This window comes from Aspergillus nidulans, chromosome III, assembly GCF_000011425.1.
Source record: "Aspergillus nidulans FGSC A4 chromosome III".
NCBI lineage: Eukaryota > Fungi > Ascomycota > Eurotiomycetes > Eurotiales > Aspergillaceae > Aspergillus > Aspergillus nidulans.
Genome location: NC_066259.1, coordinates 2,105,754 through 2,124,692, shown reverse-complemented (window position 1 = coordinate 2,124,692; position 18,939 = coordinate 2,105,754). Strand labels below are relative to the sequence as shown.

Genomic DNA, 18,939 nt, shown 5'->3' with positions numbered 1-18,939 from the left:
TGCCACCTCCCTCTTAGCGTTTAGATCTGGGGATATCACGATACTACATACACTATAAATGAACAGCTTGAAACCTTCTTAGCCCGACGCCAGGGAAATGCAACTACCAAGACACCCAAGACAAGACATAGAGACCCATCTACAGATACAAAGACTGCGCAGCGACAATGTCCCTGCGAACCTTTGTCAATGCGGTCTCAAATTTGCTTTCAAGCTCTTCGCTTCCCATAACCTTCGCTGCCTGAGCCATTTGCCGTAGACATTCTTCCAAGCGACGGAAGACACGGATCAAGCTGCCTTCATAGACATCTGTCATACCACTGGAAGGAGATCGTTAATCCCAGTTCATTATCAAGGAGTAATTAAGACAGAGACTTACCAAATATCAGCAAATGACTTCCCGTTGGCCCATTCGTAGATCACCTCCATTAGTTCCCAATGGAAACTTTGGACGTAGTCTTCCTCGCTGACAGCCAGCTTCGACTCTTGCGCGACTTTAGCAATAATCCGTGCTTGTGCTTGTATCTCTTTAAGCGGCTTTGCGAGCTCTTCTTTTGACAGCGGCGGTGTTTCTTTTGTCTTTTCTTCGAATACGAAGACACTCAGAACGGCCGCTGCTTGTTCTGGAGTCAGTTTATTGAAGAAACCGTTGAAGAGGAGCTCGCTGAGCATTAACTCGTCCCCAGTGCTAATTTCACACGCCACGCGTGCCTTCAACTGCACAACTTCGGCCTCATTGATGAAACCGAAGCGACGGAGGACGCGTTTTCGGCATTTCAGTTCGTCCAACTGTTGGATCGCCATGCCCTCAGATATCTTCTTCTTGGTCGCTTTGATCTTATTCCCTAAATCCAATTTCTCTGCGTATTGTTCATAAAGCTCCTCTAGGCGCGGCGAATTGTGCAAAGGGTTCGTAACCAAGCGCGACTCGAGAACTTCAATTTTCTTATTACATTTAGCATCCTGCTGTACATACCATGGAACACGCCACTTACCCTCAAAGTCTTTTTGAATTCGTCATCCTTGATGCCCATGTCTTCAATGGGGTCGAGGACTGCAATACCATCAGGGAATCGCTTCTTGATTTGCTCTACCTTCTTTCCCATATCCGTCCGCGAATCCTTGGATTGCAAATCCTTGGGCACAATCATCCGCACGTGGGAGATAGCTTGGATGCAATTAAGAAGGAGTGGAACAACTTCCATTTGCGATTTCTCGCCCTCTTTCGGTGGACGGACACCCTGTGGCAGGTCTTCGAAAGTCTTTGTACCAGAAGATGACCCATCAGCAACCCTCAAAAGAACATCAACAATGTAACTGGCATGACCGGTCAGCTCCTCTGAGTTCTTCTGGGGTTTGCGTTTCTTGATGTTAACAACTACCCCCCATCCAAAGTCGAAGTCTTTGTATTTGATGTGCAACAGGCGCCCAGGCGTAAGGAAGGGCACAGAGTACTCAGGATGGCTGATGACCGCCCGTACATCATCGTTGAATTGGTCAATCTGCGTCCGAATATCGTAGTATTCGCGGATGGTTCCTTCATCCGAAATGGTCATGTTGGCTCTTTTTTCTTCCAGTTCAGCAAGTTCTGCCAATTGTCAGTAGTATATTCAAACACCGGGTAAGAGTATTGATTACCCTTTTCAAGGCCCGCCAGGCCTGCAGTGTTCTGGAATTGATAGAAACACCTTTCAAGCATGAACTCAGGCGATATACCCTCTACACGCATGAGATTCAGAATCATGTTGTAGCCCAGATGGAAAGCGGAATTTAGACGGTCCTGTTCTCCACGCACAATTTCCTTGGCCACGGCAGGATCCATTTCTTCCCCTATCATCATGATAACAATACCACGGTCGTCGAGACCTCTACGTCCGGCACGGCCAGACATCTGCACAAACTCAGATGGAGTGACCCAGCGCTGGCTGAAGCCGTCGAACTTTCGAACGCTGGTAAAGACGACGGTCTTTGCTGGCATGTTAAGACCGATAGAGAATGTTTCAGTGGCGAACAGGACCTTGATAAGCCCTTCTTGGAACAGAATTTCGATGGTCTCCTTGAGGATGGGAAGCAGTCCGGAGTGATGGACACCAATACCTCTCCGTAGAAGGGGCAGGATGTTTTGAATCTGAGGTAGATTGCGATCTTCTTCAGATAGCATTTCAATTGCACTGTTGAAGACCTTTGATACCATCTCCTTTTCCGAGTCGTCATTGAAGGCCAGGCTCTTCATCTTCAGAGCGTAGAATTCACACTCGCGCTTGCTGAAACTGAAGACGATAACAGGATTCAGACTCTTCAACATAATCATCTTGACAATTTTATATATATCATCTTTCTCCTGAGTTCCGCCTTTGTTGAGTTTTTTGTCTTTGCCTTTGCCTTTCCGTTTGGCAAGCGCATCCGCTGGATCATCACCTTTCTTGTCTGCGATGGAGCTCATTGCCTTCTGGAAGTTCTCCTCTCGGAAAACACCCTTCTCGTCGACGATTAGATGCATTCCTTCGGAGCCAGCGGGGAAGAAATAATGTTGCAGCGGCGTAGGCCGGAAGTCAGTATATACAACGTGACAGGGTTGGTTGTGCATTTTTGTGATCCACTCGGCGAACTGCATCGCATTGGGAATTGTTGCGGACAGAAATACGTATCGAACCTTATCTGGAAGTAGAATAATGGTCTCTTCCCAAACAACACCTCGCGCTATGTCCCGTATTTAGTGACTGTACTCTTGCGACCTTTTGACACACTTACTAGCATCTCGCATGTAATGAATCTCGTCGAAGACAACCCAGGCGACTTCGCGCATGATCTCGGAGCCGCGATACAACATAGACCGCAGAATCTCGGTCGTCATAACCAAGCAAGTAGCAGTAGGGTTGATTGTCACATCACCCGTCATTAGACCAACGTCGCCAAATTCCGCTGCAAACTCCCGGTATTTCTGATTACTCAGGGCTTTGATAGGACTTGTATAGATGACCCTCTGATTGTTCTTCAAACTCTGAGCAATAGCATATTCCGCGACCACCGTCTTTCCCGCACTGGTATGAGCCGATACCAGCACACTTTCTCCTCTCTGAATCGACGAGACAGCAACCTGCTGGAATGGATCGAGCGTAAACGGCCATACTCTCGCGGGGTTCTCCGGAGGTTTGTGTTGAGAGATTGGAACGTAAGGATACTTCGGCGGAATGGCGACTTGATGCCGGACCTGGTGGGACAAGACCACTGGGCCTGCTTCTTTCTCAGCTTGAAGCCCTGCAGATCCTGCAATCTCGCGCTCTTGCGCAGTTTCGAACAAGTCTGCGACAACGGGTTCCGGCTCTTCTTCTAATCGCAATCGCTTTGTCTCTGGCTGATTGTTGTTATCCGAGCCTGAAGACTTCTCTTCCTTGTTTTCTTGTTCCGCGACATCGGGAGCGATATTCTCCTTGGGTTTTGCATTTTCCCCGTTTTCCTTCACATCGCCGTTTATCTGGCGCTTCTTGCTCTTCTCTTTCTTCGGTCGTCTGGGTTCAGAGAGCTGGGCCGCTTGGGGCTTATCCTCGAAGACATCGAAAAGCTCATCCATTGTTGAGCAGGATCTAGAACCACAGGGCGCAAATAACTCGAGCAGCCGCGGTGGTCGGGTTTCTGCTATGTTTCTTCCCACCGACTGGAGCGACCAAGAAATTTCATGTCCCGTTCGGGGAAGGTGCCGCAATCGAACGACCGCCGGAGAAACTGATCGGAGAAACTATCCTCTTGTAATAGCTGGTTATCACGTGACTAATTTGGCTCCATCTTCATCCTACATTTCCCGCATGGCACGATCAGTATCTCCGCCTCAGTCATCTCATCGCGCTTCTGTTCTATTCAAGGTAAACCTGTACTGCATTGGACTTGGGGACCAATTGTACTGAACTTGTCGAAGATGAACGCTGCTACCGCTCTCCGGGCCCGCATGGCTACCTCCTTCGTTGCCCGCCGTGGCTTTTCCACCACCCGCAGCCAGCTTTCCAGCCCTTACCACTACGCTGAGGGTCCTCGCTCCAACATCCCCTTCAACCCTCTTACCAAGTACTTCTTCTTCAGATACTGGGCTTTCATGAGTGAGTATTCCTCAATACCTGCAGTGGGTAGATTGATTGTTGGTGTTGCTAACTCCGTGCCTATAGTCACCGGTTTCGGTGCTCCCTTCGCTATTGCTGGTATGTTTCCGACCATCTTCGTTATTAACTTACAACGCCGTCTAATAGCTTTCTCCAGTCTGGCAAACCTACAAGACCCGCTAAATCCGCCTCCGCGCGCCCCTGGGGTATCCGGCAATGGTGGGATCGAGCTGTCTTGGGGAATTCGTATAATCTGTATAAATTTAGAGAATCCATTCGGCCTTGAGCCTTTAACCCAGAATTTTCTCCGTACCCTATAATGGCAATGGGATATAATCGGGAGCTGTACGGTTGGTAGCCGCACGGAGACTGTAGATGGATAGCATTAGTTTATGGATGAAGTCATTGGTTGATTTTTTGTCGCGAAAATCAAATTCTTTTTGATATTCAGGCTACAACAGCAAAACTATCGGAACACATCTACTACCTGGATACTGTTCTGCTCTAATGGAGAGGAAGTTTTATTGATTTTCTTTCTTCCTTCCCGCCGAGTCATTTTCATTTTCTTGGGAAGAACCTTGTCGATGGCAGTGGGGTAACCACATATTCACTGAAGATGCGCAATTTGAAAAACGTGCGCCTCGCAGAGGTGCAGCTCCAAAATGGACTTCCTCTAACAGCAACAGCTTGGGATACAGCTTCCGATGCTGTCATTTGCACATTTGGCCCTACGCCCACAAACCCTGTCATCGAGCTCCGGAGAAAACGCGCGGATGTGTATTTCTCGGATGCCGTGAGCCCAGATGTCTTTGACACTATCGCATCTTGGGATGCACCATGTCCGCTGCCACATCTTGATTGTGATCACGTTCTCTCGCTACATTACTTCGCGGACACTCTGACGGCATGCCTTGTCCTGGAAGGAGGTGACATTATCGTTGTCCGTGAAGAGCCCCTCCCTGGAGAGGATAAGATCGAGATTGTGGGCTCGGTCGATGTTGGCATTACGGCTGCCGCCTGGTCGCCTGACGAGGAACTGCTGGCTCTTACTACCTCAGCCCATACATTTTTGTACATGACTAGGGAGTTTGAGAATGTCGCCGAGATCACTTTTACTCCTGATGACCTTAAGGCGTCGCAGCATGTCTCCGTGGGCTGGGGAAAGCGTGAGACGCAATTTCAGGGAAAGAGAGCCAAGGCTATGCGAGACCCAACTGTTCCGGAGAAGGTGGACGAGGGGAAGCTCAGCGGTAATGATGACGGTAGGACAACTATTACATGGCGCGGAGACGGCGCCTTTGTTGCGGTGAATAGCATCGTTGAAGGGATTCGTCGTGCAATCAGGGTCTACTCCCGTGAGGGAACTCTGGATAGCGTGAGTGAGCCAGTTGATGGCCTAGAAGGGGCTCTCAGTTGGAGACCGTACGGAAATCTCATTGCCGGCATTCAGAGGCTCGATGACCGGATTGATGTGGTCTTTTTTGAAAGAAACGGCTTGCGACATGGCCAGTTCACTCTTCGTTTGACCGAAGAGGAGCGATCTACGTGGGCATCAAACATTCATCTGAGCTGGAATGTGGACTCAACAGTTCTTGCAGTACAGTTCAAGGACAGAATTCAGTTTTGGACCTCGGGCAACTACCACTACTACCTGAAACAGGAAATTCCTGTGATAGTAAGCTCTGAGGGCCCCTTTGCGTACAAATGGCACCATGAAAAAGCTTTGCGTTTCGTTGCAGGAGCCTCTGGTATGTCCTGTGTTCTAGTGGGATAAGATTTAATTCAGACTAATGGTTCTGCAGAGTCAATCTTAGACGGCGAGTTTGTTTTTAAAGTTTTTCACGGTTCAACCACTCCTCCTAATGATGTTGGAGCTGTTGCTGTTATTGATGGAAGTCAGTATTAGGTACACTACCTGTGTAAGGTCTCATTTCGTTAACTCTCACAGAAACTCTGAAGTTGACGCCTCTGAAACTATCCGGCGTTCCGCCCCCTATGGCTCACAATGAACTTCCTCTTGATGCCAATGCTATTGATGTAGCGTTTAGCAAGTCTGGGACAAGGATTGCTGTTCTAATGAACGATCACTTCTCTGTTTATCTATGGTCCCTCAAATCCAGACCGGTGCCTGTTCCGATCCTGGAGTCCAGCTATCCCTTATCCGGTGAAATAGGCAGTCGGCCTCGTCAGATTACCTTCCTCAATGACAATGAAGTCTACATCCTCCGCAGCAGAGGACCGAACAATACCTGCATCGAGCGGACCACGTTGGAGACCCGTGAAACCAAGGTCGTTTACGAGGCAGCAGACTCTGAGCACCTGCTTACCATGTTTTCAAGCTTAGGGCACGAAGCCCTGTGGTTCTCTCATGTTCCTCGACCAGGCCAGTCAATTGCCTACTCTACCATCACAATGCCATCATCCAACGAATCACAGGTCACACCTTGGGCCCAAAGCCCTGTCGCTGACACATACTGGGCCAAGAGTGCTCAAATATCTGATGATGAGGTAGGCGTCATTAGCCGATTTATTTGGGTGGTTTGTTAACCTAGTTAGCTCGTTTTGATTTCCTTATCAAGAACAGGGGGCTTATATGCGAACAAGAAGCTGCTTGCAAAGAATTGCACTTCTTTCCTCCTTACCTCGTCCCATGTTATATTCACCACCTCTCTACATCTTCTCAAGTTCGTTCATCTCCGCCGGGCTGAAGGTTAGTGATAACGACCATTTGTATCATCCCTTTCTAGCTAACTCTCTTATTATAGACATGGAGGCGCCTCCTGACACTCCCGAGACGGATGAACGTTGTAGAAGCATTGAACGTGGATCACGCCTAGTCACTGTAATGCCTTCCGCATTCGCAGTTGTTCTCCAAGCTCCTCGAGGCAACATCGAGACTATTTATCCACGAGCCCTCGTGCTAGCAGGAATTCGATCCTTCATTGATAAGAAGGACTACCGCTCTGCTTTCCTCACCTGCCGCAGCCAAATGGTAGACATGAATCTTATTCATGACTACGCCCCCGAGCAGTTCATGGAAAGCATTACACTATTCGTCGACCAAGTCAAGAGGGTGGATTTCGTGGACGAATTCCTTTCTCGCTTGAAGTATGTTATCCTTAAGTGCTCATGATGGCCTTACTAACCCAACTTCAGAGAAGAAGATGTCTCGCAGACGCTCTACAAGGATACGTTGAAAGCACTAGACATGGAAGTTGCAGCGGAAACCGGTTTTACCATGACAGGAAAGAAAGGCAGCAAGGTTAACCGAATTTGTGATGGGTTCCTAACCGCCCTGGAGAAGCGTTCAGATACTAATCTGCACAACCTCATTACGGCGCATGTTTGCAAGCTACCACCAGACCTCGAATCCGGTCTCCAATTAGTAGCGCGTCTGAGAGGTTTGTCTTGCTATGCCTACTTGTTTGATTCTACTAACCAGACATAAGAGGAGAGTCCTGAACAAGCAGAAGACGCTGTGGAACACATGTGCTTCCTGACGGATGCGAACCGGCTCTACGATACTGCGCTAGGTCTCTATGATCTTGAACTTACTTTGCTTGTAGCCCAACAAGCGCAGAGGGTACGAAAGTCCGTTAGGAAGAGTACAAGGAGGCATTCTAACGAAGCATAGGATCCCCGCGAATACCTTCCATTCCTCCGGAAGCTGCAGCAACTCCCAGATCTGCGTCGATTCTTCGAAATTGACAACTACCTAGGAAGGTGGCAGAAGGCACTCGGCCATCTTCATGGGTTGCATGCCCACGACGAGCTCCGCGAATACGTGGTCAAGCACGTCCTATACAAAGATGCCATTGATATTTACAAATATGAGCCTGAACAGCTTCGCGACATAACCCACCTCTACGCAGACCACCTGTACCAGGAATCCCAGTATAAAGATGCAGGAATTGGTACGCCGAGAGAACTCCCCAATATATAAAATCTCAGAGCTAACAAAAACCAAAAAGCCTATGAATCCCTCTCTATGTACACAGACGCCTACAAATGCTACCAACTCGCACACCTCTGGCGCGAATCCCTCTACACCGCGATGCTCGTTCCCCTTTCCCAAGATGAGCTAACAACCCACGCCACCGACCTTGCCACAACCCTGGTTGAGGAAAACAAGGACTACCTCGCCGCTTCTCAAATTCACGCTGAACATCTTCATGATATCCCTACCGCTGCTCGCCTCCTCTGCCGCGGCGCCCGCTATTCCGAAGCGACTCGCCTTCTCACCCTGCACAGCGTGCAGTCCCTCATCCCGGAGATTGTGGACGTCGCTCTCGCAGATGCCATGGGATCAATGACAGACCTGCTTGCGGACTTCCGCTCCCAATTGCAGGCACAGGTTCCTCGAATCGCGGAGCTACGTGTGCGTCGTATCCAGGATCCATTGGCATACTTTGGCGGAGACCCCACTGCCACTGATGGGGCTGCGGGTGTGGATATTCCCGATAACGTCTCTCTAGCAGCAACGGATGCCTCGACCTTAGCCGGCAAATCTATGTTTACTCGGTACACGGGCAAGACGTCGTCCGGTAAAACAACATCCTCGCGTCAGAGTTCTCGCAACCGGCGCAAGGAAGAGCGCAAGCGGGCCCGTGGAAAGAAAGGAACTGTCTACGAAGAAGAATACCTGGTTAACAGTGTGCGACGACTGATTGAACGTGTTGGCACGACTGTTCCCGAAGTGGAGAATCTGGTTGATTCCCTGCTGCGCAGGGGGATGAGGGAGCGTGCTGCGGCGATTGAGAAGGCTACGAGAGATGTTTTGAAGCTGTGTGAGGAAAGTCAGGAGGAAGTTTTCATTGTTCAACAGAAGCAACAGCTAGAAGAGGGAGAAAATGGGGAGCAGGGTGGTGAGGCAGTGAATGGGCCTGTGGATGTTCCAATGCCGCAAGGCGGGCAGAGAGTGTTTTGGGAGAGTATTGTGTCTACTCTGGGAGGTGGGAAAGGTCAGGAGCCGCCGAAAATCAAGGAGATGAAGAAGTCAGCATTGTTGAGTTAGGTTAGGTTATATTCCCTTAAGGTAGGTTAGGAAAAGTTTGTTCAGGTATACTAGAAAGGAATTAGAATAGCTAGCTGTTTATTATGTATATGGATGTGTAGCATGTGTTTGATGTATCGAACGTTGACCGAATCCGAATCATAGATAACCGAAACAATGGACATCATGCCTTGTATCGTCTCAAACGATGCACGGCTTGCAATTGAATACAAGTAACTTTGAATAGGTCTGATGCGATTGACGAAATCATAAATTGTTCGCCCCTGCTGCTCCCCTGATTCTCTATTGATCAGAGAGAATTTCACCGTTTTCCCCAACGAGGTGATCCTGTACACTGATAGGACCTTCACCAACACCGGTGAGGATCACACGGCTCAATCCAGTCTTGAGCACGTCTACGGCGCGGGAGTCGACCTGTTCGAGAGATACACCCGAGCTGACGTCCTTCACGGCATCATAGAAGGGGCCAGACCATCCTTCAAGTTCTGTGCCAAGAATAGACTTGAAAGTTCCCGCAACAAGGTTGGAATCCTTCTCAAGGTAGTAGATGACGGCGTTAGGGCCAGCATCGAAAGTATACGCGCACACTGTACGACCGACGGCGTTGTTGATATCATGTACGAGCCTGACGGCGGCCCGGGAGACATCATTCATGTAGAAGATGGGAGGCCATGAGTCAAGGCAGGTAGCATGGAAACCATTGGAATCACGCATGGTGATTTCCGCAAAAGCGGGGAAATCGCGGTTCTGAATAGCTGTCTCTATAGCGGCCATACGCGCAGGGACGACAGCGTTCGCCCGCGTTGCGAAAAGCTCTGATGTCGCAACGGTAGTTTGCATACCCGTCGTGCTAGGAACGTCCTTCTTCTCCGCACTCACAACCAGGATAAGTGCACGCATTTCGGGCCAGTGAGCCTGGGGAGCAACCTCTTCTGCCAGACTGTCGCTTCCGTCCGCAAGCTCACCGGCGCGCCAGGCGACGTACCCTCCCATCAGAGAGCGACAAGCCGAGCCAGAACCCTGCCGAGCGATGCGACTAAGTTCTGTTGGCGACTGAGGCAGCTTGTAGAGGTCTGCTACGGCGCGCACCAAAGCTGCGAAACCAGCAGCCGAGGAGGCGAGGCCAGCGGCGGTGGGGAAGTTGTTCTCGGAAACGATCCTTAGGGGGAGGGTAGAGAGCTTAGGCAGAGACGGGTCTGCACTCTCGAGCTCTTGTCGGTGAGCCCGTAAGCTGGCGAGACAAGCCAGGGTACGCTTGGACGACTGGATGTCCTGCGGCTTGCCATTGAGCGTCAGCTCATCGGCGGCGGGGTAGCTGGCAGAGCACGAGGCAGTGGTTAAGGTACGGAGAGAGCGCTGAGACAAGGTGACAGAAAGCGATGAGTTCGTAGGCAAGTTCAAAGTGGCATCGCGTTTTCCCCAGTACCTAGACAACTGGTATAAGCCAATGTGTTGTACAATGGCGGGGTTCAGACATACTTTATAACGGCGATGTTAACAGGGGCAGTAGTGGTGGCCCGGTAGACGGGGCTCTCAGAAACAGCAGCCATTGTGTCAGAATATACAAATAGTCTGGGAGGAGATAAACAAAGAGAAGTGAAGATACAGCAGCAGGAGATCCCAAAAAAGGGGATCGAGAACAAGTGACACAAAAAGTAAATATACAGCTGGACGGAGATTCGCTCGGAGTAAGTCCAGCGGCCGACGGGCGGTGAGCTGCGTTAGTCCGGCCATTTGCTTTCTTTTTCGCATTACCAAGCACCACAACGGCCATTCTCTCTTCTTCCAGTTCTCACTTTTTCTCTTCTTTTCGCATACATCAGAGTACGCTAACGTCTCAATGGGCGCCGGCGCAAGCACTCCAGTATCACCCCCTCCCTCCACCCCAGCGGCTACCTGCCCCGTTGATCACAAAACCCGTGAGGCATGGCTGCAGCAACATAAACCCGGCGAGGCTCCTCATCCTGTCGCTTCCAATGATGGGGTGCCGACAACGATGAAGCAACACCGCCCGCTCTCCACAGATCGCGAAGTAAGCAGTATACCAAGAGCGGTTGCCTCCGATTCAGATGCACCCCCATCCGAGTGTCCCGCCGCACCGTCCTCCCCATATGCATCACCGACTGCATCGCACGGTACGCCTTCTAACGCAGAAACTGAAACGGGGCATGACAAATCGACGGGGAACTGGATTTATCCTTCTGAACGGCAATTCTTCGAGGCGCTAATGCGTAAGGGTAATACCCCGAATTCAGTCAGCTCGGCGTCAGAATTAGCGACTACGGTAGCATCGATAATCCCAATCCATAACGCTGTGAATGAGCGCGCATGGCAGCAAATCCTGGAATGGGAACAGAAAGCGCCGTTATCGGACCCTGGAAGCAAAAAGTGCGGCGGGCCGAAGCTGTACTCGTTTCGCGGACTAGGCTCCGAGCCGGAATTTTTGAGCCCTAGGGCGCGCATGAACAGCTTGATGGGATACCAGTTACCTTTTGATCGACACGACTGGGTTGTGGAACGATGTGACGGGCAGCGGATTGAATATGTCATCGATTTTTACCAAGGAAAGTCAACAGGAGGGAGCAGCCGGGGTGGCCTGGCCGCAAACGCCGGGCCAGGCAAGCTCAGCTTTTACCTTGACGTGCGGCCGAAATTGAATTCTTGGGAAGGCTGTATGATGAGATTCAGGCGATTCTCGGGTCTTTAAGGAACTCTGTTCAAATTTCTCGCGGTATGACCTTGGAAGCAGGAGTTTCGGTATCGGTTGGGTCATTGAATTATATAATATGTATAACATTGGGACCATGTATAATACCACGATGAAGGCAGCATAACAAATGCATATAGAACATCCACTCCAACGCCAGAACGGACAGGGTCATAATCATAATGCTGCTCACAGTAATGGAGGGTAACATCATGCAGCAACAGCGGAGGATATCACAAAGAAAAAAGGAAAAGAAGAATCATCGGGTGCCACGAAAGTTACCATGGGGATCATCAAGTGTCTATCCAAGAACAGCCGCAAGGATAATAATAGCCAAAATGACGGCAAGGATTATGAGTAAACAGCAAGCCTTAGTCCGAGCGTTCTTCTGGTACCGGCTAGCACTGCGAAGCTCAACATTCGCGCCTTGAGTGTTAGCATGAACGTTCTCGACGTTCCCGCTAATAGTGTCTAGTTGCTCTCCCTGCTCATGAACGATGTGGGCGACATCCCGGAACAGCTCGTTCAATTCACCAACACTTTGTTCAATGTTGCGGATCTCCGCTTCACGCTCGATGATTAGAGCTTCCTGGAAATCAACTTCGTCTTGATTCGCTAGGCGTGGCTGTTCTACTTCGAGGAGCTGCTGCTGCTGCTGCTGCTGAGCGTCATCCTCTGTCGAATGCCCGGCCTCCTCCACAGCGGTGCGTGCCGCGACTGCAGAAGCGCGTTGCTTCTCCAAGGCCCGTCGCTGGATGGTCTGGAATTCCTCCAAGGTGGCCTTGAACTCTGTTGACAATTTCTGCTGTGTCCATTTTTGTGAGGGCTAATAGAAGTTTATTAGATAGAGCGCCCAGGCAATGAGGAGTTGTGGCAGCTGTTAGGAGCATACATTGACGTCTTCCCAGTTCTGAACCTTCTTGATCCCCTCGCCAACGTCTCTGAATCCGGTACGGGTTTGTTCAAGGAGATTATGAACTCTTTCTCGCACCCGTTCAGTGTCGCGCTTTGTCCCAAGGAGGGCAATCTGATCCGACAAGCGGGTGATGTTTGAAGTGAGTGTGAATAGCTGGTTCGATAGGGACTCGGTCAACCGCTGGAATTCGGGATCATCATGGTACTGGGGATCATCCGAACGACGGTAGGTGGTAGGCTGGGACTCGAGAGAGCTCAAGTGATTGAAAGACATATTGTAGCGAGAGACGCAGCAATAGGGAGCAAGAAAACCAAGAGGTCAACGAAGAAGATACTACGGAGAGCTGCCTGCAGGTGCAGACGTTGGAAGATGCTTGTTGGTGCCCGGATATGCAGGCTACGCTCACATGACATGACGTGATGTCGAAATTCGTGGCTTAGTTGAAAGGTCACCTGATCAATGAGGTGTGGCTTGTGTGTTTTGATGGCTTTCAAAAAAGCTTCAAAGCTTCAATTATCGACCGGCCGTAGCCAATCCTCCCAGGAAGCATCACACTCGTTCCTGCATCCGCCCGGCGCGGTAATTGTCAGTTACTATTGCTATCTCCCTGACCATGCTGTGATATTGTCCGTTCTTTCAATTCTGCAGTCAATCTCAGCTCAACGCCATGGCCGCAAAACCTCGCCCGTACCGGCGCATTCTCACCTCTGCGCTGCACCGGAGGTTTGTCCATGCTTCGGCATTGTCGTTACTAGTCTGTTACGCAATCTCGGTTTTGATCGGCGACAAATCTTCTCGTAAGTACACTCAGCACCTTCAACTCACGCACTAGCTTATCTGTGTTCGACTTGGAAGTATTCTGGGCCCTGTTTCCGCTCGGATCATGCGGTATCCGCACCATTCTCCTCTTCATATCCCCTCTCGCCATCTTTGTTTTGCGAGTGGGTCAGATGCACATTGGCTCAAGAACGACAAGCTCTTCTCTTAACACTTTCCACTACCTTTTCCCACTTCACGTGATTCAGACTTTTGGGTGGTACATCTTCTCTGCATGGTGGTTCAGTGAGCTATACAAGTGGTCTGCGCCTACTAGCGCACATCTGGAATGGGTGAAACGTGGCAGGTACGTCGGGAGCGTTTCAGGGAGAAGAAATGACTTGTTGAGGTCAAGCTAACAAGGAGTAGCCCTCATGAGCGGGCAACTTTGAACGAAAGGACCATCTATATCTATACGTACCACTTACTCTTAGCCATTGCGCAGTCGCTTGCCCATTTATACAACGATTACGATCGTGTCCCCATTGCCATCACAGACAAGCCCGTCGGCGGCGCTGATCAGAAAACTCATCCGACGCAGCCTATTTCAAAGCGTCTTCAGGAAGGGCTACATCAGACTCTGAGGGATGGGCTTTTCAGGAGTACGGTTGTCGCACTTGTATGTCCGGTGGCCTACGTCTTCTTTCTCCGACGCCGAGCATGGACCTACACCATGTCCTTTGCCAAATTATTCTGGGATTTCCCTAGGTCTGCCGCTGACCCTCCGAGCCTCATCCTTCCTGTCAAGCCACCCCTGATTGCGCGGACAATTTTCTCTGGCGCACTCCTGGTTCTATGTTGGCAGACCACCAACCTGTTCTTTTCTATGTTTCTAAGCCAGGAACCTGTGAAGCGGGGCCAGCCATTGACCTCGGGGGCCAAAGACCCAACCGGAAGCTTGCTGAACGGTTTGAAAGCGAAGAAGGAAACTGTTCGCGCGTTTGCCTTTTGGGAATTGTGCTTCATTAGCCAGCAGTTCCCTGACCGACGAAAGGCGATATTCAACGACATCGACCGCGAAGGTGGATCTGCTTGGACCCAAATTATGCAATCAGCCACGGAGGTAATCCAAGGCATCACAAGCCGGATAAATGAGCAAAAGTTGGGCCCTGCGAAATCTAAGCCATCGCCAGCTGAAACCAAATCCGAGCCCACCCTTCGCACCCTGCCCCGACTCACCGATCCTGTTAAAGAGGGCAACATCTTCGCCGCTTCTCCGAGATCCACTACCACAAACGGTAGACTCGGTGAGGGATTCAGTAGCACGTTGAGATCACTTGGAGAATCTCCGGACTGGACACCCAAGGCCCGCGCCCGAGCCCGCGACGTGTTTGACCGCGCCTCGTCTGCTGTTCTCAGCCCAGAACGCAAACAAAAACTTCTCTCTTCATCCCAGGACTTCAAACTCCTCACCGGTGCTTCATCCACCAGACCCGAGAGCATCCACCCCTTCCTCGCCCAGCTTCTCCGCTCCCCCATCGGCCTTCTTATCCGCCAACCCTTCGCCCGCCGTTTGTCGGGTATTGTGCTCGGCACCCCCACTGCCTCTCTCTCCTCCATAATCGATGCCATCGAGTCCATCACCCGCCTCCTCATCGCCTCCCTCAACGAGGACCCTTACGGCAAAGTCCAAGCCGACGTCCCTGCCATCGTCAGCCTCTTCACTGAAACACTCACCACGCTAGACACCTACGCCCATGTAGAGTTAGATGTGCACTGGACAGATGCTGCGTTTCCGCCGTCAAATGACCCTGCTGCCCAGGCTGCTGCAAGGAGGGTTCCTGATGTCGAGCTCATTATTGATTCGCTTAGAGCTTCACTGAAGAGTCTTTTGACCGCGTTTAGTCCTTACTTTAAGGATGTTGGGCTTGTAGGGAAGGAATTGAGGTTGGCGAAGGGGGCTGCGGGGTTTGATGAGGAGTGAGAGACTTGACTCACCTACTTCGGGCCTAAAGGATATTGAATACAATCTCATTTCACATTTACTTGGACTATACATTGGTGAACCTGGAGATTTGTACAAAGTTATGGCTTCAAACAGAAAAGTCATAACCGGTACACGTGTATCTGCACTGCATTGCTGGCGTTGATTTTCTCATTCGGAGTTTCCATGATTACTGCTCGTCATTGATCTTATCTAGTCTAAAATTACGACGGAAAATTAAAGTACGCCATTAAAGTCTTTTGATTCCCTGTATGCTGGGTATATCAAGAGTTCTTCGAAGTTCTTCGAAGCTCTTCGTCCGATCCGTCTATATGCATAACAGACCACAATAGTCTACCCTACCAACCACCCAATAACAGATAATATCCTAACCCAGCAGTTAATACAACCAACCAGAAATACCCTGTAGCAGTAGCTTCACTTTTGCCTGACACCCCCGCGCATTCATTGACATTGTTGCCTTTCCCAAGCCAGAATAGTGAAGTTAAAAAAAGAAAAGAAAAAAACCAAACGAAACAGACTATCATGTTACCAGACTCCTTTTGGCCGTCAAGTCACTTAAGAGGAGAGAAGCGCTCCAGAAAATAGCAAATGGATGGTTGGATAAGTAAATAAGTAAGTAGAGAAGGGAGAGGGAAAAAGGTAAGGAGATATAGAGGGGATGGGTCGTGTCGCGTCACTGTTTCAAGGGAAATTCCTGTCGGAGCCTTCCATGTATTCCTGAGACGTGTCTCCGATTCCATGCCGTGTATATAGAATCCACAGCACCTAGCATGGTACTCCTGTTAGACTGTCGACCTTTCGTTTCCACGTGGCAGATGCGGAGGAAGTGGGGTTCAGGACAAGAGGATGGACTGCTGAAGGCGGCCCTATTTCAATGTGCTCTTCTTACTTTCTGATGTATGCCGAATGCGCGCAAACCCAGATAATATGACTGGTGTTCTTATTTCGGCGGCGCATTGATAGGCTCAGGAGGCGCCTCCTCTTTCATGCAGGCGTTTTCCAAGATGTTAGTCCATTTGCCACTAGTCCCCGCATGGCTATGTTTGAGATGCTGCCTAAAGTGGTCCGCACGGAAAAACTTCTTCGAGTTATTACATTCACCGAATTTATGGACGGCAGTGAGATGCTCAAACCGGGAGTCCCAATCGGGCTGGGGATAATTTGGGAACTCTTCACCGCAGTAACCGCAGCTATCGTGCGAAGCGGCACTAGAGCCTGATTGTGACGACGGTGATGGATGGAATGCTGCTTGAAACCCTGGGAGCGCGGCACAGGACCATGAATGGCGCCGGAGATGGAGAGAGTTCTGGTGGCGCTCGGCCTCGTTCTTGTTCTTGAACCTGTTATTACAGTAGAGACAAGAGTATTGTTTCTCCAAGGCATGGGCACTGCTATTGTTAGGCTGGGGTAATAATAGAAAGGCATGAAGATGAACTCACCGAAGCTCTTCAGGCTTGTCAAATTTCTTTGGCTTCTTGGGGCAGCAATCACAGATATATAATCCACCAATCTTCGCTGTCGATGGGTTGGAAACATTTAGATTTGTCTGGAACGACATCTTTCTTGAAGGGTTCGAACTAGACGAGTCAAGACCGTTATCTTGTGTAATTTGCGCAGCCAATTGAGCAGATAAACTTGCGGTCGAGCCCGGGTTGATCGTTGCCTTTTCGTGAAATGCGTCAAGATCAGACTTTGGCGACAGTCCTGTGGGTGAACGGTCGTACGTCGATGCGGTAGTAATGCTGCTGCCTATGGAGGGGGCGGCGGACGAATATGAGGCAGTAGTCCGCATGCTCACGGATGAAGCGGCCGATAGACTCCCGTAACTATGAGTATAGCCACTGTTTACCGACAGGTTATTGGTGAAAGGGTGCCCAGTGGTTCTCCGCTGAGAAAGATCGCCATTGCTTGTTGTGGTGTGGAGCGAATGCTTGTCATTGCCTATAGGCTCCCGCGGTGGGGACGATGCCCTTCGTTTCGTGCCAGACCGAGTGGCCTCCAAGTACGGCGGCGTCGCTTCGCGGACGCTGAATAATCGTGACGGCAGAGATTCGTCCGTGGAGAATTCACCTTCCATATCCGAAACAACGCTCTGATCGTAGCTCCCTCGGTTTGACCGACTTGGAAGGCTGGATAGATCGTCATACTGGGGAGTTGTCCCACCCTTACGGCGACCATCGCGGGAGAAGGGCGAGTGATCATTGTACTCCAGTGTTGAGGATGGCGCGTTGCTCTCGACACTCGGACTTCGACGGCCAATGTAGTCTCTCCATGCCACCTTTGTGTTTGGTGATATCCCGCCAGACTGAGAACTGCCCGACCATCGTACGTCAAGTGACGGCACGTCGGAGCCGGCTGGTGAGGGTAAACTCGAGAAACTCCTTAACGGTATCGGAAGAGTTGATAATGAGGCTCTGTTATCTGTAGCCATGCTGACCGACTGCCGTGGTGATACTGGTTTTCCGATTTTCGAAAGAAGATGTTGGTCGTAGGCATGAGACGAATCTTTGACGCTTCGTCGAGAAAAGTCATGTTCGCCTTTGAGACTGTTGAAGAAAGTCAGCGTCATTCTTCCAGACGAGCCGAAACAGGCGCTAATCAACCTGCAGGCGACTCTCCGACAACTGCGGCCGATCAATTGGACACTTACAAAGGTCCGGGGTTGCCAATTGAGACAGAATTACGGAACCCTTCATCGGCCGGTGGAGGGGGCTCAATCTTGATATGCGCTTCAGGGCTCCTCGCAGAAGGTAAACCGTTCTGTCTGCCATCTGATTCATCCAGCGCCATGGGATCGAGTCGCGGTAAAGAATATTCTGGGCGACGATGGTCCCCAAGAAGACTTGAGTTAGGGTTGATAGGAGCTAGTTTTGTAGACCCCTGAGAGAGTCTAGAATTCGCATGTATCCAGCCCGCATCGTACCCATTCTCTAGGTCACTAATCCGCGGGGGCGGTGGTAATGGTGGCGGCGCAAAGTTTGTCATTGTGTTTGTTCGAATCGGTACGGGGCCCTGGGAAGGAAACGACTGCCCAGACATGGCCCTCGCGGTAGAAAGGCTACCGCTGTTGGACTCGTCGATGTTAATTGAAGGAGTTGAAAGTCGTGGAAAGTCCATCGTACAGAAGTAAAGGCGACCTAGGGTTACTCATCGATACCGGAATGAGTGACACCTGGTTGCATAAAGCACGGATCGATGATCGAAGAGTAAGCTTAAAGAGCGACTTCAGATCGTGCGGATAGACGAGATAGAGTAAACAGCGCCAAGTCCCAAGGGTCGGTCGAAGTTCCTGCTTCTAAACCCGAGGTCTATACGGAGCAGTGGCTCGAGAGGATAGACAAGGCCTGGGTGGCAGCTCGAGTGCTGAGAATGAGATGAGGCAGGAATAATGAAAGGTCGTGGTGGCGAATCTGAAAGAGGCAAAAGCAGCTACAGGTAAAGGAGTGT

At 50.5% G+C, this 18,939-nt stretch overlaps 8 protein-coding genes across 8 annotated transcripts, besides 1 other annotated feature; 4 read left to right on the top strand and 4 right to left on the bottom strand.

Annotated features, from left to right (window-relative positions):
• Nucleotides 1-18,939: part of a sequence feature (contig 1.76 1..153210(-1)) that runs on past both edges of the window.
• ANIA_04412 (ATP-dependent RNA helicase MTR4) lies at nucleotides 140-3,571 on the bottom strand (the record flags this gene model as incomplete). Its single annotated transcript, XM_656924.1, has 5 exons — nucleotides 140-320; nucleotides 380-945; nucleotides 996-1,588; nucleotides 1,639-2,700; nucleotides 2,752-3,571. The coding sequence occupies 5 exons, from the start codon at nucleotides 3,569-3,571 to the stop codon at nucleotides 140-142; spliced, it is 3,222 nt and encodes a 1,073-aa protein (XP_662016.1).
• Nucleotides 3,639-4,392, top strand: ANIA_10553 (cytochrome c oxidase VIIc family protein; the record flags this gene model as incomplete). Its single annotated transcript, XM_050611741.1, has 4 exons — nucleotides 3,639-3,860; nucleotides 3,914-4,091; nucleotides 4,158-4,190; nucleotides 4,249-4,392. The coding sequence occupies 4 exons, from the start codon at nucleotides 3,639-3,641 to the stop codon at nucleotides 4,272-4,274; spliced, it is 459 nt and encodes a 152-aa protein (XP_050467734.1). The 3' UTR covers nucleotides 4,275-4,392.
• ANIA_10551 (Elongator subunit IKI3) lies at nucleotides 4,708-9,105 on the top strand (the record flags this gene model as incomplete). The annotated part of the gene is made up of 9 exons (XM_050611740.1): nucleotides 4,708-5,839; nucleotides 5,867-5,986; nucleotides 6,040-6,605; nucleotides 6,648-6,801; nucleotides 6,857-7,199; nucleotides 7,248-7,492; nucleotides 7,541-7,674; nucleotides 7,726-8,005; nucleotides 8,063-9,105. The coding sequence occupies 9 exons, from the start codon at nucleotides 4,708-4,710 to the stop codon at nucleotides 9,103-9,105; spliced, it is 4,017 nt and encodes a 1,338-aa protein (XP_050467733.1).
• On the bottom strand, nucleotides 9,388-10,655 carry mvd1 (diphosphomevalonate decarboxylase MVD1; the record flags this gene model as incomplete). The annotated part of the gene is made up of 2 exons (XM_656926.1): nucleotides 9,388-10,531; nucleotides 10,585-10,655. The coding sequence occupies 2 exons, from the start codon at nucleotides 10,653-10,655 to the stop codon at nucleotides 9,388-9,390; spliced, it is 1,215 nt and encodes a 404-aa protein (XP_662018.1).
• Nucleotides 10,946-11,812, top strand: ANIA_04415 (cytochrome c1 heme lyase CYT2; the record flags this gene model as incomplete). Its single annotated transcript, XM_656927.1, has 1 exon — nucleotides 10,946-11,812. The coding sequence occupies one exon, from the start codon at nucleotides 10,946-10,948 to the stop codon at nucleotides 11,810-11,812; it is 867 nt and encodes a 288-aa protein (XP_662019.1).
• On the bottom strand, nucleotides 12,114-13,001 carry ANIA_04416 (SNAP receptor PEP12; the record flags this gene model as incomplete). The annotated part of the gene is made up of 2 exons (XM_656928.1): nucleotides 12,114-12,638; nucleotides 12,705-13,001. 2 exons carry the CDS (start codon nucleotides 12,999-13,001, stop codon nucleotides 12,114-12,116), a joined length of 822 nt encoding a protein of 273 aa, XP_662020.1.
• Nucleotides 13,265-15,731, top strand: ANIA_04417 (protein ndc1). The gene is made up of 3 exons (XM_050611739.1): nucleotides 13,265-13,525; nucleotides 13,584-13,851; nucleotides 13,914-15,731. Exons 1-3 carry the CDS (start codon nucleotides 13,396-13,398, stop codon nucleotides 15,466-15,468), a joined length of 1,953 nt encoding a protein of 650 aa, XP_050467732.1. The 5' UTR covers nucleotides 13,265-13,395; the 3' UTR covers nucleotides 15,469-15,731.
• znfA (putative C2H2 finger domain protein) lies at nucleotides 16,433-18,477 on the bottom strand (the record flags this gene model as incomplete). Its single annotated transcript, XM_656930.1, has 3 exons — nucleotides 16,433-16,832; nucleotides 16,932-18,038; nucleotides 18,143-18,477. The coding sequence occupies 3 exons, from the start codon at nucleotides 18,475-18,477 to the stop codon at nucleotides 16,433-16,435; spliced, it is 1,842 nt and encodes a 613-aa protein (XP_662022.1).

Coding starts and splice junctions, on each gene's coding strand:
- ANIA_04417 (XM_050611739.1), top strand. CDS start 13,396: ATGGCCGCAAAACCTCGCCCGTACCGGCGCATTCTCACCTCTGCGCTG. Junction 13,526..13,583: donor GATCGGCGACAAATCTTCTC/GTAAGTACACTC, acceptor TCGACTTGGAAG/TATTCTGGGCCCTGTTTCCG. Junction 13,852..13,913: donor GAATGGGTGAAACGTGGCAG/GTACGTCGGGAG, acceptor AACAAGGAGTAG/CCCTCATGAGCGGGCAACTT.